The 18,998-nt window shown below is 31.0% G+C and overlaps 1 protein-coding gene across 1 annotated transcript; it reads right to left on the bottom strand.

Annotated features, from left to right (window-relative positions):
- Positions 1-213: 213 nt before the first annotated feature.
- Positions 214-17,859, bottom strand: LOC127720082 (uncharacterized). Its single transcript, XM_052226490.1, has 6 exons — positions 17,635-17,859; positions 9,512-9,751; positions 7,249-7,312; positions 5,863-6,009; positions 2,568-2,857; positions 214-568 (listed from the first exon to the last, which is right to left on the bottom strand). The coding sequence occupies exons 1-6, from the start codon at positions 17,668-17,670 to the stop codon at positions 356-358; spliced, it is 990 nt and encodes a 329-aa protein (XP_052082450.1). The 5' UTR covers positions 17,671-17,859; the 3' UTR covers positions 214-355.
- Positions 17,860-18,998: the final 1,139 nt, after the last annotated feature.

Here is an 18,998-nt window from a genome sequence, read left to right as displayed (position 1 = left end):
TCATAAATCGATTGAGAAAAAAAAAACAAATCCGGGTTACAAACTAAAACTGAGGGAAACACATCAAATATAAGAGGAGAACTACGACATAGTAATACGGACATTAGTTTATCATAAAATTGAGAATGGAAATGGGGAATGTGTCAAAGAGACAACAACCCGAATTTATATTTCCCATTCTTGCTAGTTGGTTATAACTGCAAGGGCTAGTGGTAACGATACAGGTTTAATATCAATCTACAACTGTGAAAGATACAATAATTTATAATCATGATCAAATACATACTAATCAGCCAATGTAAAGCGATGAGGTATTTTATTTTTTTAATAAATGCAACTTTAAATGTATAAGAAGTCATAGATTTATTTTCCATTTTGATAAATACTTTGCACCCTGAAAAGATGTTATTTGTCCAATATTTGAGTTGATAGTCTGTAACAAATCTATAGTATAACCATTATATCGATCATCACCATATCCTACTCGTGAGTAAAGTTTAGTCACATTAATACTGCTGTTGAATTGCTTCATACTGATGTTTGATTCCTCTAAATACTTATTTGATATCTGAAAATAAAAGCAGAACTATTTTACAATAGATAAAAGTCTTTCTTATACATTATATTAACTATCATTATTATTATTTTAATTATTATATAGCAATGATATTTAAGTTTCTTCGTCCTCAGTGAAGTCTTGTGCAAACAAATTATGAGTAATATGTCGTTTTTCCGTATTAAGATTAAAACATATTCATATATAAAATTACTTTATGCATGAATCATCGTTTTAATTGATAATGTGTTCAGTAGAAATCTTCTTGGGTATGTATTTACATCTCAAACGCTGAGATAAATATAACCTGATGATATTTATTATTCTAAGTTTATGATGTTTGTTCAGTCTTTTAAGAACGTAAACACTCATGGTTTTTTTTTAGTTAAAAAAACGTCGGGTTGGTAACTTTTATAAAACTGGGTGTTTTCTGTTCACTTTAAATTGGTGTTTACTGTTCACTGCTAAGCATGCATTATTTAAGACTGGTGGGCTCTGAGTCGAAATCTAAGTAGAGTGACATATGGATTGCTACCTATATGTAGTTCTAGTACATAGCATGGTACATGCATATGAAATTATCTTGTGTATCAAACAGAGAATACTCGTCCGTTTGACGTTGAGCAATCATCAATCAATCAATAACCTTGATTTTTTACTTATACGTCGAGTTTAATGAAGTCATACAGACAATAGATAGATAGTAAAAGATTGAATCAGGGGCACATTTTGTATGTGTCTGTCCCAAATCAGGAGCCTGTAATTCAGTGGTTGTTGTTTTTGCTGTATATCATGTTTGTGTTTTGTTCATTGTTTTGCACCGTGTACATATACCAGGCCGTTAGTTTTCTCGTTTGAATTGTTTTACATTTGTCATTTCGGGGCTTTTCATAGCTGACTATGCGGTATGGGTTTTTTGCTCATTGTTGAGGGCCGCACAGTGATCTATAGTTGTTAACTCCTATATCATTTGGTCTCTGGTGTAGAGTTGTCTCATTGACAATCATACCACATCTTCTTATTTTTTATTCTATACAAACCAACCGATACAACAAGAAAATATATATCTAAGTCTTGACGCAGGCAAGGAAATATGTTAGGTTGGTAGTTTAACAAAGTCCTATTGTGACAGACTTTGAAAGTATTGAACGTCATTAGTTCTGGTATATACGGTGAATTGTTGTTCCCCTTTAATTATTTTAATTAAGTCTTTTTGCAATTTTATATTATCAGATTATTATTACATGGCATTTTTCATATCAGATGTATTATCAGCCCAAAGTTCAATATCAGCCCAAGAGCCGAAGGCTCGAGGACTGATAATACATTTGATATGAAAAATGACATGTTATGATCTTTTTATCATATGCTTCAACAATGGAGAAAAATAGTAGTTAAATATATTGATCATTTTATGTTGTTCTCAAATACAAGTTCAAAAAGTGAAAAGTTTACGAACGACGGACGCCAAATGTGATACATCCGATATAAAATCTTTCTATCATATGCCTCAACAGAGGAGAAAAACAACAGTATAATATATTTTTATATTGACGATAAAAAAAAAAATAACAACATAATGAACACTGTTTGGAAAAATCAACATTTGTAAAGTAACTTGCTAATTTATGCTGCAAACTTTGAAAAATGCATTTATTGTATCATGTTTTGCATTTTACATAATATATTTCCTATTTCCTACTATCTGTTTTGTATCCTACTTTGTTATGTGTTTTCACTGAAAACTTACAATTGAGGTGTATTTTCCGCAATTGGCTTAGTAACGTCGGAATGCCATGCGATAACGTTACGGAAAGGTATGCTATAATAGCCGGAAGCAGTTGATAATTTTTTCATATCAGCCCGCTAAGCACCATTTCGGAAATTATGGAATTCACGTTAATTTAATGCTATTATCATACTGTAAAAATTATAAGTTATTTACTCTAAGTATATGATAAATATATAAACATAAAACAATGTTTTCTTTGTATATATAAATAAAACTTACAATATAAACTTTTCTTGTCTTCACCATATCTGAAGCATGTAAAATCCATTCCGTTTTCAGAAAATTAGCTAAAACTAGTATTATATCTTTTCTCCTTGACTTATTTGCCAGGTTCAATTGAAGAAAAGATTTTTCTTGTCCAGTCTGACCGTACATGCTTACGACGTGTATTTCAGAGTCCGGATTGTTAATGTCTCTGTCTGTGTAACAACTAAAAGTAGATCTTTTTTCGTTTAGAATATGCTTTGTTAGTCTCTTGGTTTTATAAATAGCACACCCTTTTACAACCGCTGTAAAACAAATGATATATAGATTTTATAAACTGAAATCGAATTATATAATTAAAAGCCAATTGTTCAGAGATCTATTGAAGGTCTTTCCACCGCAAATGCACATATTTTGATAGAAAAAAATTCACTTTCGGTTTAAAATGTCAAAATCTAGAACGTCAAATTTAACTTTGACCTTGACTTCAATTTCAAGGTCATAAAGCAATGACCTCAAATCAAAACACCCAAGGTCTCTACTATATATTTTTAATCAGTTATATCAACATACAGCTAATTCTAAATAAAAAAAGGGGAGAAGACTCCCATTAAATGTCAACATGCCCTTTCAACCAAGACGTAAATGTTTTACGACATATCATAGCTAACAATTTAGTAAAAATAATTTGTCGCCATCTACTACGGTTTCTTATGAAAAGGGAAATTAAGCAAAAATCTAAATTTTAAACATGACCTTGACATTTGACCTTGACCTTCCTTTCTTTTTGGTGGACCAAGGACCCCAAATCAAAAGGCCATAGGTCTCTATCACATATGGTTTACCAGTTACTTATATCAAATGCATAAGGGGAAATAACTCTCATATGGAGTCTCTGGATCTCTTCGGTCAAAATTATTCTCCATAATTATCCTTAGGATATAACGAGCAACTTGGTAAAATAAAGTTGTCGTAATCGTTTACGGTTGCAAAGGAGTAGTATGACAAGAAAAACAGTGTTCGGGGAGATAACTCTTACAAAGTAAAGTGTTTGGTAAAACAGTGTCAGTTTTAAAAGCGTATATCGATATCATATAACAAATATCTAAGCGAAATCTTTTAAAACAACAATACCTCGCTAGAAAAAAAAAATTAAAAATGATAATCAGAACAAAAGCAAAAAGTCTTTCCACGAAAAAAGTGGAAAGACCTAATAATATGATTGCCAATTCTTTTTTATTATACGATATTAGTATATGTAAACCCCTAAATCTTATTATATTCATATTCTGAATGCAATTTACAATTACTCGCATGCTCGGATGTTTAATTAAATAGTAACCATTTTTCAGCTTTACATTTATTTCTAAACATTATATGACTTCATTTTTCTTTAACGGTACTTATATAAGTATGTTGTATGTGAAATCAAGTAAATGATACCTGTGTTTAAAAGGCCAGATAGATACATTTTTTCGTGGCAATTCACTTAGGCATACAATTTCAACTTTAATAAATGGGGGGAAAAAACTTGCTGTTAGTTTTTACGGTTTATGTGAATTTTCAAACACATAATGTACAGATTGTTATGAATATAAAAAAAAACACGCCGAATATATCGGTTGCACATATGCCATTTTTGAGTAAAATTAGAAAAATAGAAAAAAATTATTACACGCTGGGTGACTCTCATACATTCTAAAACCAGTTAAACCTTTTGCTTTCATGAACAAATTTTCTTTTGCCACTTTTTTCAAAGTTAAATCATTTTTAATGTATGACAGATCAAAAACGTAATACGTAATAAGATCAACACCACGAAATAAAATCATTGTCGATAATTTACGTAAAAACATTATTTTGATCCATATCAATGAGTAATTTGTAATTTGAATTATAAATTTATAAAAATAGAAATTCAACAAATAAGTGCAATTCTATAAACATTAATTCAACATTTATCTTTGAATTAAAGAAATCAAATTAAAACATTATTCTACATTTTATTCTATATTTAAAAGAAAACAAACATGCAAGGCTATCAAAACATGGCATGCTATTTTTCCTTAGAATTTATTTTTGTACCTACTGTTTTATGATCATAGCACAATAAGTGGTAAACAGATTTATTTTAAGGTTAGTATCAATTAATCACTTATATTAATTCCATCAGAATATTAAATGCTCGATGTTTCACAGGAGTTCATATCACACGCTGCGTTTTAATGAACGATTATGTAATCTCTGAAATGCATTTATTACTGTGATATATGTAATTTGACGCCAAAAAAATCAGTTATATTTGTCAATGCCGAAAAAAAGACATGGTGTTTGTCTTTAATTACAGAGATTTAATTTGTTTATACTTTTTGGATTTAAAAAATATGTTACAATACTTTTTATACAATATTCACATTTTTAATTGTGTTAAGAAATGCAGTTTAGTGTTAAAATAGAAAGAAAACTATTTGTAAAGGTCCTCGCTTAACTTGTGAATATAATTCCTGAAAAAATTATTACACAAATTAATGTCTGCACAAGTTTTTTCCTTTAAGTTATTTTTATTAATTTTTTACACTAAGATGTTATTTTATGTAATTTGATATCAGGTTTTACCATAATATAAGACCAAATTTCTGAAAGACTTCCTCCAAAAAAACTGATATATCTCCTTTTGCATTTACCATACTTTCTTCCTGTAAATTGGATATACCAAATCGTACTTTTGAGATCATGGGTATATCTAGTTAATGCATCTACGTGGCCTACATTTTTCCGCTAGAATCCATTTCTAACGATTATAGTTTTGTAACGGTATTATTTTTGCAAATGTTAATTTAACTGATTGAATCAGTTGCGCCAGTGTGCGTCATCAAATAACGCCATCATTAACCCATATTTTAACATTTGTATTGGCGCAAACGTAGCATGAGCACACATTGATTGTGGAAGAAAAATGCATTTTAGGAGAAAATATGTATTGGTCTATTTATATAACATGTTTTTGGTTTGGATTATTTGGCCTCAACTGTCTAAATCAGTTAAACAAAAAAAAATTGAAAATTGTCCAGGTATTTCATGAAGGGTGCTGAGAGAGTGTATTTGTTTTTATTTGATATATTTCCTTATGTTCTCAAATACCCAATCCAACTTTCTATTATTTATTTATCTCTTATTTACCAAGTCTTTTCCCTATTTATCCATTAATCCTATCCCATCCAATGTATCCAACATTGCATTGTTATCATGTTAGGGAGTAGCTTGGTAAACTGTGATTATTTTTCTTAATCATATTGTTTAAATTACTTACGTAAACAGGTATTGGTATCGTAAAACGGATTTCGACATTTACATCTTCCATTTTCACATGTCGATTTGAATCGAAATGCCGAATATTTCCTACATGTGTTATGGCATGGGATAAACTCTTTTAACGAATGAAGAAAATTGACAGCACCTGAAAAAAACACAGCATTATTATTTGATATAAAGAAAGTTAAATTATTGTTATATTTGATTTAATAGGCCTGATTGACAAATAGATGTTTTTTTTACCAACGACCATAAGACACCAAAGAATTGTCAGATTCGTGGATTTCCGGAGATGTAAACAACGCCATAGCAATCACGACGAACAACGAACAGACAGTCTACAAAACACAATATTGAAAATCTAAAGACTGACACCACCAAAAACTGCGGATGATCTCAGGTGCTCCGGAAGGATGAGCAGATCCTGTTCTACATGTGGCACTCGTGGTGTTGATCATGTAAGTTCAAATTTGGTGATGTCACATTTGACGAAAAGAGGACGGGATTGTGGTTCCGACAATTGGAAAATATTCGTCGTCATCTGTGAAACAGATAACGTTCAATCACCTCGTGATGGCGATTTATACTAAGAACATTATAATGTTTATAAGGCTAAGTTAACTTTAGCGATGTTGATGTAATGTAAAATAAATTAGGATAATAATGTTAAAATTATATTTTATAAATTTAGATTCTGGCAGAAAAAGTAGAAATCGCATTCATTAAGAAACAAAGACAACGTTTTAGTTGGATTCTTTTTTTTCTGAATCCTCTGTAGTTTTTGATGATTTGATGGTTTGATCCTTCAAAAAATGCGCTTGTAAGAGTGACCTCTAAAATGAATAAAAAGGACTTTGTATATTGTAATTCAATTAAGGCCTCATACTGCTGACTACTTCATCGCGATTGCTAAGCTAGTCAGAACAATTATAGTACTTGGAACATTAAGGATGTTCGCTTGTCATGATTTGGAATTTTTGTCAGATTTTCGGAATTCTCTGGTTTTATACATTTGAATGCCTTAAAAAGTTTTGCCCATTAACCCCCATTTTTCTTTTTATAAATCTTTAACATGTATAATTATAAGTCATCTGTCAAATTCTTATAAAATCTTTGTTATTTTTTAATAGTTTTTGAGAACTTAAAGTTGTCCATGATAAAGCTATGAAAAATCAAGAGAGAACATTTTCGCGCCAAAATTTCAATGGCTTATATCTCGAAAACAAGCACACGGACCTATATTTTTTTTTCGCTCTTTTGTATCCTTTATTAATCCCCTATCAATATATACTAGTGTTATGAAAAGCTTGTTATTTTGAAACTGAGTAGCGAACTTCCTTAAAGCCGTGCCATTGTTCATTGAAAATTTAAGATGCCAATGTACCTTTTGAAATATATCTTCTTCTGTTGATTGTATTGTTTGAAATCTGAGCTGTTTCATTATTTTGCTGAAAATAGTAAAAAATAATCTGATAATTGAAAAACAATGATAAAGAAGAATGGAGTACGTTATTGTAAAGAAAGTGATCAAAATACATCCACTTTTAACAGACCGTTCAACAATGCCACTGGGAACGTCTGAAAATTTAATTGAAATATTTTTACTTACGTTGCTGATATTCAAATACTTTTCTATTACAGTGCAAAAAATTGACCAGTCGGTATTTCCCATGATTTGTTTGACACCAGAGCAGGTCCGGTAAGGGCCGATTTTGGCCTCAAAATTCAGGTTCATCTGATGAAAGATTTTGGACACTTTTTAAACGCTTAAGTGTCTACTTCAGTCGATTCAATTAGTTTATGTGAAAGATTTGAACTGATTTAGTCATTAAAGACGCTCAATTTCAAGCTTAAATATGAAAAATCTATCAAATATGCCATAATATGTCACTTTTCAGATGGTTTTTGTCAAAAATGAAAGTGGCCGCATCCGTGTTCATTCTCAACCTTTATATATGTTATGTATTATCAGCAAATACAACTTACATTTAAATATTAAGAATGAACACAAATGCGGCCACTTCCATTTTAGACGGAAACCGTCGAAAAATTAACCAAAATGCTAAAATTTCGAAGATTTTAGTAATTTAGCATGACTTAATGATGCTAGTACCCGATACATGTGCATTGAATTGTCAAAAAACAGCCCACATTTATGTAACAGAAGTATTCTTCTTTCCAATAAATAGCTAAACATTTACATTTTAACAATTTTGTAAAACTTCTATATTTTGGGGCCAAAAAGGGGTCTTACTGGGCCTACTCCCTTACGATAGCATATATTTTTACGTGTATACGTTCAGGTTTTATCTAATTTTTGCCAAAAAAAATATAAATGCCTTATGGTATTGCAAAACTTCGATTTTGATAGATTTTAGCAAAATTTGAGTTATCCTTAAAAAATTATAAGAAGGAAAAACATGATTAAAAATGGCAAAATTCTAAAATTTATGGTTTTGTAAATTTTTGGCCATCATTTTCACTCATGTATAACCATCACACTACCTCATTGTTTTATTCTTGAAGCACCATATTCATGTATAGTAATGTATAATCATTACCCCTTTTAATATTATATGTTATATTACAAAAATATGTATGAAAAGACAGTTAGTTCAACATATTTAACTTAAATTGCAGTACATTTGAACATATTAAAAGTACAATGATGCAGTAATGAAATAAAATTTGAAAAATTTCAATACGACCTATATTTGTGAATTAAAAAATGGCAAAAAATAAATAAATGAGATTAAATAGTTTTAATCTTTAGCAAACTGCAAGACATCACCTAATTTGTTTCAAAGGCATGAGAGTCTATTTGGGTATTACAGAATACAGAATAATGGGCGAAAACCAGAAAAATAGAGAAAAAAGGAACATAAAAGAAAGGAAAGAGGGTAATGGGGTGCTTAGATATAAAGAGTAGAGAACAATGGGCAAATCATATAAAGAATAGAGAAAAATGGCCTAAAAGAATAAGAATACAGAATTTGATGGACTTACCATCCAGACCTTCAGATATGTGCATGTGTTATATAAAGGCAACATTAAATTTCGCTTTACAAAAATAATTCTACTAAATAAAGGCAAAAGTAGTTTACCAATGTTGGAAGTCATCAAATATAACAGGCTATTATTTTCATTTTCAATCGATATCGCTGTTGGTTGACTACTAGTTCCCGAGTATATCATTTGCTCAGTTCTGTGGCCCAGTACTGACATAATTTATAACTTTCTTAAATTCTCAGTTCATACGTTTAGTAATAATTAAGAAACTAAGGGTTCCCGCTCCCTCAGGCAAAGTTAACCTTAGAACGATTTGACTATTACTGTCATGTCATTTTTTGCCATATAGCTCGTCACATACATTCCTGGCTTTCAAATGTTTAGCTTAAAGCGTTCCTGGTGAAGGAAAATTCAGAAAAGCACTTCGGACACACAAAGTCTTATTATAAAAAAAATATCTTCAAACGTTGAAAGAGTTTTTTTTTCTTGTATCTCAGTTAAAGATCTGGACACTATGTTAAGGTTAAGAATGTATATACGTGTCCCTTTCTAAGACTATGAATTAAATATAAGCGTTAGAAATGATATTTCGACTTAACCAAAATATAGAAAATCTTAATTTTAACAAAAAGACCTACCTCTGAAATATCAGTCAGAAGTTGCGATTGGTGATTGTTGGTGTTCTGCATAACAACGCTGATAGTTATAGAAATTGCAATAACCAAGGTCACCATGAAACCACATACACACAGTATATTTTGTCTTCGTTTATTCCTTTCTGTTACAATATTATGTGGCACGTGGATGTTTATATATTTGATATGCATTGGAAAGCTTTCTTTGTCGAGGATAAAAAGTGGCTCCAAGTCGTCTCCTGTCTGCAAAAATAATAAATTTAAAATACAAATATATATATATCTTTAATTGAAAAACTAGAAAAACATTTTCATTTCCATTTCAACTGAAAACAAAAGGTGAAAGGTTATCCTTATTTACTACTTAATATAAATAAATTATAGTAGTTATTTAGATTATTTACAATTAATGTCAATGTCTTGATTTCAAATTAATTTTGCTTTCGATTTAGTCATAATTTATGCGCCGCGATATGATAAAAGTAAAGACGCCATGCTACAAATATAACATGGTCAGAACGACATCTTATATGAATATACACTGCATTCAATTTTATTTGAACGGTTGTAAGGTAACGATTTGCTAGAAAACATGACACTATACCCCGACACGTTATTCATGGTTGCGATCCGACCAATACTTGCTATTACCTCTTATTTATAACTGTTGCATACCTTGCTGAGAAGCATCACTTACAATTTTAACTGAATAGAGTTTGACATGGAAGGTGGTGAAACCTACGATCTCTTTCACTAATTGTGAGCATGATTTCCATCTTGATAAAACCCTGATCTTTCACTGGAATCGGAATTTGATAAGACTGTCGTACAAGTGAGAGGTTTAGCGCTATAAAACCAGGTTCAATCCACCATTTTCTACATTTGAAAATGCCTGTACCAAGTCAGGAATATGACAGTTGTTGTCCATTCGTTTGATGTGTTTTGTCATTTGATTTTGCCATGTGATTAGGGACTTTCCGATTGAATTTTCCTCGGAGTTCAGTATTTTTGTGGTTTTACTTTTCACTCGTCTCCGTTAATATGGTGCAATAACCAAAACAGAAGAGAACATACAAAATCTATCAATAAAATTGAGAATGGAAACGGGGAATGTGTCAAAGGGACAACAACCCGGCCAAAGAGCAGAAAACATTACTTTTATTGATAGACATTTAACAAAAGTAATGTTGTATATAGATATAAGAAGATGTGGTATGAGTGCCAATGAGACAACTCTCCATCCAAGTCAAAATTTATAAAAGTAAACCATTATAGGTCAAGGTACGGCCTTCAACACGGAGCCTTGGCACCGAACAGTAAGCTATAAAGGGCCCCAAAAATTACTAGTGTAAAACCATTCATTGTATGCACACTTCAGAGGAAAACGTGACCAAACAGTGTGGGGTTAAGATATCTTAACAAATAAGCGCTATGCACAAAAACTTTAATTTCTACCAAGTAAAGCACAAGGAAGACATGACTTTATTGGTTGTGTTATCGACCAAACACGTCATTTACAGGATAAATTAATCAGGTAAAGTGTTATCATGTGTTGGTTTGGCAACCGCACTCTATAAATCTTCCATTAATTAACAATGTGTGATGACAATAAATTAAGGCGACAGTATAGTATACAACTTGCTGTTCAAATCTCGTATATCGATTTAAAAAGACAAATCAGCGTAACAAACAAAAATGTGGGAATCGCATGAGCTACAAAATGATCGAGAAATTTACAAAGAAATGTTAAAAACTTAAGAAAACACAAAGGTTGCCTGAAATATAGAAACATGGTCACACCTTGACTTGTCCTCTCCGGCAGTAAACCCCAGGCTAAAGAGGTTCGTCCGTTTGGTTGTGTTTTGGTTAGTTCCAATGAGACAACTATTTAACACAGCTAAAATGACGTTGATTCAAGTAACTATAGGATACCTGCGTTAATTGATTGCTGTGGGCAATTTTCGCATCTATTATCGGTCACTAACGTGACATCGAATGATTAGAGAAAAAAAAGTTCATAAAAAAAAGATACTTTAATTCGTGACATGAAACTTCACACGACTATGTGACACCAAATTTGCAATTTAATTAAATAATTTTTCAATGATATACAGAATAATGAAAGCAAATTCGATTTTAATAGATCACTCTTTAAATAGATGTGCAGTCTTTGTCAACAATATGACTTCTTTTCACCGGAAATCGTTGACATGGAACATGCGATTAAGTTGCACATGAAAATGAGAATGATTTTTATTAGTATTTTGTGTCCGACAACTTTTCATGTAAATACATAATAAACTGCATATTTTACATATTAATCAGTAAAGTGACATTAATGAAATGCTTTAAGCTAATTAAATTAGATAAGCAATTCTGCGTGATTAATTTAAAAGGAATACTTCGAAATTTTTCCTACTTTCTTTTACTCCGAATGTTTTTGTTTATTCGTCCTTTAAAATTTATAGCATAGGATACATAGCACTGTACATATTGATTTGTTTTATTTATAGATATTTAACGTCTGTTCAGGCAGTCCAAACATTTAAAAAAAATCTTAATCAGCTATCGCAAATATTAACTATTCAAGTATTCGATGTTGAGGACAGTATGTTTTTTTTGGTTTATTTTCCACCATGTATTCGCGTTATTTTACTCCTGTAATGCATTGAATTATTACTAAAACCGCCATAGTAATCTGTAGGTAATATAAAAATAAGAAGACAACTATTACCCAAAGTTAAACTGAAGTGGATGTAAGCAATAACAGGCAACCGTACGGCCTTCAACAATGAGAAAAAAACATACCGTATAGTCGGCTATAAAATGCCCTAACATGATAAATATGAAACAATTCAATTGAGAAAACTAATGGCTTAACTTATAACAAAACAATTTGCGAAAAACAAATATGACAGACATGAACCAACGACAACCACTGTACTACAGGCTCCTGACTTGGGACAGGCACATAAAGAATGTGGCGGGGTTAAACATGTTTGCAAGCGCTCAACCCTCCCCATAACCTAGGACAGTGGTGTTACAGCACAACATAAGAACAAACTATAAAAATCAGTTGAAAAGTTCTTAAATTATCAGATCGATACAAAGCAGAAAAATATCTAACAAAAGCAAAGACCGAACGTGGCAGGGTATTTATACATCCCTAACAACAAAAAAGGTGTAGCATGTTTGCATCGAGTTCGGGGGTCGTGGGTTTGTCCACCGACTGATTCAAACTAAAGATCGACTTGAAAATTTGTATATTTACTGCTTCTTTATCTGCTAAGTACATGGCATTAATGAGTAAAAACAAAAACTGTTCTGCTCAAAGTCAGTCGATCCATTGTTACTGGGTCAATTGTCGGTTAAAATTTTTTCCTTGTTTAGTTTCTGCTTGTATAATTTTGCTGAGATCTTTTTTTATTTCACGTTACAATCGAAAATATTGGCTGTATTTTATTGCCTTTTCTGTTGATATGTGGAAATCGTTATGAAATGAAGGTTCCAACTGCTTCCGGCAAGGGTCGATCTTAAGATGGATCTGGCTATTCTTGTTTGTCCCTTTTGGTTATATAGCTTCTCAAGTATTTAATATCCATTCTCTGTAACCACTTAAACTTTTTAGGCACAAATAGTCACCAATCTTGCTGAAAATGGCCTGAGATGCAGATCATAATAGCCTGGTCAGAAAAATTAATGCCAAACTATATATATATATATATATATATAGGTTATATATGTTTGAAACCATGGAAATAGGGGATAAAGATGGTTTTTTCATAATATAAAAGCCAATATATACTGCAGTGTAGTTAACGAATGCGGCTGTGTCTATCAAAAAGTAATACAAAAACATGTTTTATCAAAAATCAAAAAACGTTATGGGGAAGCTACCTAGAAATTAGTGAAATTAATTTCTAAAAAAATTATGCCACTGCATTATTCCTTACTAAATGAGTTATCTCCCTTTATATTTAGAACTCATCAGAAAAGAGGTAAAACGTTTTAGTGACAATATGGTAGAAGGCTGTCTGCTACCAAACTATTTTCCTGAATTTCATTTAAAAACTACTTGTAGCTTTAACGTTTTTGGTATTTAGCGTTCCCCGTGAAGGTCGCATCGGACGCGCCAAATTTAAAGTTTATTGAATGTTTAAGTTTTGTTTTTTTTTATAAATTGATTTATTTATACTTCTAACATATTCTTGTAAAACGTGATGAACGAATAAAAATTCCAGCCATGCAATCCAAATACTGCGATATTAAAGTAAATTACTGTTGTGTTAAATTATGTCTACTTTTCCATACCACATGCTGTTGCCAATTTGTGATAAATACGAATAAATTTGTAAAATTTAACATCACTTCATGTTAAGTCTATAACATTTAAAGTATTTTTGCAATAATTACCAGGAATTTAAAAGTGAATATCATGATTTAAAACCATGATTATCTTAAGCCCCTGAAATCGATATTTTACCAAATGTACCAATGCATATCATATCCAATAATTCATTGCTTTTGTTATTTATTATTCAGAAAACACTATATCAGTTGAGTGTCTCTATATTAATATTACCAGTTACAAAATAGCAATGACTTTGATTTACATTTGAAATTCATAACTTTGAGTATATTCATCTAAAATGTAAAAAAAATTTGCATAATAGCATAAGAGGATGCTGATGACAGAAAAATGTTCATGTAATAAAAACTCAATGTTCGAGTTGAAGGAAACCTCATTGCTATTTGACATTACATATTATTAATTTTTACTAACAGATTAAGAACTTTGGAAAAATTTTGAAAAAACTAAATTTACCAGCAGTTTTACAGCATCATCGTGCTTAAAGCAACTTATAATTTACAAAAGTCTAAATTATGTTTCAATCTATTATTATTAATGTTTACTAACAGATTAAGAACTTTGGAAAAAAAAATAAAAAGCTAAATTTACCAGCAGTATATGGCAAAATTGACAGCATCATCTTGCTTAAAGCAATTTATAATTTACAAAAATCTAAATTTTGTTTCAATCTATTATTAATTTATCGAATCATTCTAATTATGACTTATGCAGCAGTAATCTATCACCAAACTGCAGAATACTTCAAAGCAAAGGTTTAATTAATAATAAACAAGTCTAAATTGAAAACAACGTTCAAACCTATGATTGTGTTGGATAAAAACCACAATTTTTATACGTATGCATGCAAAACAAATGTCTTGATAAAGGGGTCTAAATACAGCACAAACAACATTTTCCAAAAGACCAAAAAAGTGACAAAGTATATTTTAACAAAACGCATTTGACTAGCAGGTCGAACAACGGATGTTCTTAAACCCAGCTGACTGCCATTGGCGATTGCCAAATAAAATTATCACCAGATGTAACAAAATGGATCTTAAATATTAATTTAATATCAAACAGAAAACAATAAACTTGTTTTATTTATAATATATATATATATAAGAAAATGATTACATGCGTTCGATTGTTTTAATAAATTCAACCCTAGGTATTTTCTAATATTATGCCCCGAAATTATCCAGTTTGATCGAATACTAGTAGTCTCGGGCTAATGTTACACTTCTAAAAATTTCAACAAATAGAATGCATCAAGTCATAATGCGAAAACCGTGGCATATTAAAGCTGTCAAATCAAAGACTAGAAACGTAAAAATTTTATGAAGAAATTGAATCGGCCATTGTTATCTGAACTTGTCTCTGGAAACTTAAGACGAAATCATGTACTAGTATTCGAAGTTAGTTGTTAGGTAAAATTTAAGATATTTCAACGGCAGTAGATTAATTGGTATTCATACACTTTATTCCCGGTCAATGAAAACCTGTTCAATTTTACAAAATTCAATAACTAATATTCACACGTGCTTAACAATACACACTGATTGCCAGTAAGGTTCACAATTTGGTGACAAAGTATCACTACTTCTTTGACAAAGAAAAAACTACTTTAAAAAAATCTCTCACGATATATCGTTATTTTGATAAAATTTTTGAAAATGCATTTTGACAACAAAAAAAATAATCGGTCCAAAATTCATTCTAAAATGTTCATTCTGCTAAATTATTTGAATTTGTTTCCTAAAAAGACAAGTGCATTACGGTATTCAAAAAGTATTTAATAACGTTATTGTGTGCACTCATAAAATGCCTCAAACAGGAAATAAATTTGCTTTATTATAATTCTCTTTATATCTGAACCACGTATCTACAAACCAGATCAGTGTTCATCATTATCGCCTGTATGTTGAATAATCCCATAGCATACTTATGGTGTAATTTTCAAAAACTTGATACTTCATAAATAATCTTTAACTTCACAAACCTGTCATAATTGCTACGTTTACACTCATTACTACTAGTTTAAATTGAGATTTTATCTCATAGGAAACGCGGATGTCTTAAATAAAATACGCGTCTGGCGTACGAAATTTTAATCCTGGTATCTATGATGTGTTTATATTCTTTGTGTTCGGGTTCGACTCAATACCGGGGAACCACTTTAGATTTGAATTAAGATAGGACAGTGAGGTTTTATACATCTTCACGAATAAATAAATACATTGGAAGATAACAAAGGGAGGTCAAAGACAAACTGACAACGTCACGACAAAAAACGAAAAACGACCAAAAGACAAATTACCGTCTACAAGAGACAACATCGAAAACTAAAGATTGAGCAACACGAACCCCATCAATACCGAGGCTTATCTCAGGTACTCCGGAAGGTTTAGCAAATTCTGCTCCACATGTGGCACTCATCGTGTTCCTCATGAAACTAAAAATTCGGTGACGTCAAAAGCGGACAGAATTGTGGTTACGACTACTGAAACATATCTGTAGTCATCTGTGAAATAGATATTCCATAACGATCAACCAAATCATCAACGCGTCCGTACAGTTTTCGAAGGGATGGATGTTTTCATGTTTTCCACTTGAAACCCTTAATTTAATAGTTTCTTGTATAATCGTGTAATTAATAAAAAATTGTACTGCCTTTTTAATTTTGATACAATTCCTTCCATTGGCCATTTCAGAATCTAAAGTACTATGGGTAATCTCATTGTTTGTACACCAAAATGAAAATAACGTTACGTCATTGGTTGAATTTCCATTGTTTATGACGTTTTTAACCAATCACGACGTTTTGGTGTACACTTTTGAAAATATTACTCAGAATGCATTAGATTCTGAAACCTTGGTTTGTATATTCCTCGTCGATTCATGAGATTTGAACATAGGTAAATAAACTCATCATAAGTATCAGGATTGAAATTGTGTGCGCCAGACGAGCGTTTCGTCAATAAAAGACGCTCGAATAAAAAAAGTTTAAAAGGCCAAATTAAGTACGAATTTGAAGAGCATTGAGGACCCAACATTCCTAAAGTTTTGCTAAATACAGCTAAGGTAACCGATGCCTGGGGTAGAAAATCTTTGGTATTTCGAAAAATTTTAAGTTTTGTAAACAGTTAATTTATAATTATGACCATTTCAATGATAATTCATGTCAACACAGAAGTGCTGACTACTGGGCTGGTGATACCCTCGGGAAGAAAAACTCCGCCAGCAGTGGCATCGACCCAGTGGTTGTAAATAAACTCATCATAGATACTAATGTCGCAGAAATATGTATAAAAAATCAGCAAAGATACAGGACTTAAAACTCATAAGTGCCGCCAGAATGAAAAAAATGAGACGCCAAATTAATATTAAAAAAACAAACAAACCATATTTCGTTATACTTTCTTTCAATGTGTTAACTAATAATAAACTAGATCTCCATTGTTTTTAAATAACATATCATTGTTGACTGTGTGGAGCAATAATCTTCTTTGATATTTCTTTTTTTTTCTTTTTTTGCCAAATCCAGAAATTCAGAATACGTTTAATATTAACTATGGGTAATATTGCCAGCAGAAATATCTGGCCTGCCTTTGATGTATCACCAGATTCACATTTTTGTCATTAATTACAATCTTAGTATACTCATTTTGTGTTGATTTTTATAATTGGTTATTGATATTTTACTATTTAGAAAGAATTTGCGTGAGATTTAAATACATACAATATGAACATATCTGCAATTACAGTGACTTACCTGAATATTAAAACTATGATGCTTTTTATATTTCATCACCGTTTTTTCCTAAGAAAATAAATGTAATTCTTTTTAATAAAGAATCATGCGTTTTCTCATTGCAAGAATAAAATACAAGCTCTCTCCTTAACTGATGCTGCAGAAATGAATAAAGTTTCAATGTCATCAAATTCTTAACTGAATAGCTTTTATTGCTGGGTTCACTGAATTAATTTAAGAGTGGGGGAGATTTTATGAAGTTTATTTACAGACTAGTGAAGTGTAACAATAGATATTACCAATATCATTCAACAGGTAAAAATTTCTCGTTGGCCACATGGCTTCTCAACCTCGACACCTGACTACTACCTGTTGATTAAATAAAGATTTTACAGCAGACGTGAATTAACAGAACAGACGGTAGACGGCATAGAAGTTATTTTTTTGAGTAATTATGAATATGATCGTTTTGAAACTAGTAAAGAATAACAGATAGTAAATGACGGAAAATTATCTGCACGTGCACGTGAAATTTCATTATCTTTTTTAAGTACCCGTAATTTTATATGGCTTTAATTTGTCATATAAAAACTTCACACATGCTTTCTGTCAAAATGTTTTATTATATAATTCTTACGAAGCATTTAAAAGTCTGGGAATTTCAGTGATACAGTGTGAAAATGCCATAATAAAAACCACATTATAAGTCGTCTAAAAATTGATCGTAGGTGCCAGATATGATTTGTTTCGCCAGAATCGCGTTTAGGCTACATAAGATTCACCAATGGTGCCCGTATCAAAACTACCGTAAGGCAAAATAGGAAAAAAAATGATGATGAGGAGCAATGAAATGACGAAATTTGCAAATAAGTATGCAAGTCTGACTAAGGCCATCTATTCCTGCCGTAGAAAAACCTAAGTGTTTCAAATATAACTCTACATTTTAAAAAAAGTCAAATTATAGAAAATGATCGTATCAGTGACATCGACTTAGTTGCAAAAAGTTAAATCACAAAAATACTGAACTCCGAGGAAAATTCAAAACGGAAAGTCCCTAATCAAATGGCAAAATCAAAAGCACAAACACATCAAACGAATTAAAAAAAGATAAAAAAAAAAGAATCACCAATTGTAAAGAAGGCAAATGTTTAAACAAATAACACTAAGCAACAAATAGATATTTTAAGAAAATTTCTGATGTTTATACAATATCGAACAACCCGAAAACTTAGAAAAAAACTAAATTAAACATTATAACACATGAGCTTTTCATTTACTGAGAATAATAATACATTCCGTATGATGGATGACGAATATGATCTAAACTCAGACAAAGAAACGATTGCGTATATTTTCAATTAATACAATTTATGTTGAAGTAACAC

This window comes from Mytilus californianus, unplaced genomic scaffold (genome assembly GCF_021869535.1).
Source record: "Mytilus californianus isolate M0D057914Y unplaced genomic scaffold, xbMytCali1.0.p SCAF_11, whole genome shotgun sequence".
NCBI lineage: Eukaryota > Metazoa > Mollusca > Bivalvia > Mytilida > Mytilidae > Mytilus > Mytilus californianus.
Note: the sequence above shows the minus strand (reverse complement) of the source record. Positions and strands in the feature narration are given on the sequence as shown.

Bases quoted from the DNA above. Each gene is read 5' to 3' on its own strand.
- LOC127720082 (XM_052226490.1), bottom strand. From the start codon at position 17,670: ATGAAATATAAAAAGCATCATAGTTTTAATATTCAG. The intron at 2,858-5,862 runs GTAAGTAATTTA...TTTGTTTTACAG, and splicing joins CGATACCAATACCTGTTTAC to CGGTTGTAAAAGGGTGTGCT. The intron at 569-2,567 runs GTAAGTTTTATT...TTTTATTTTCAG, and splicing joins AGACAAGAAAAGTTTATATT to ATATCAAATAAGTATTTAGA.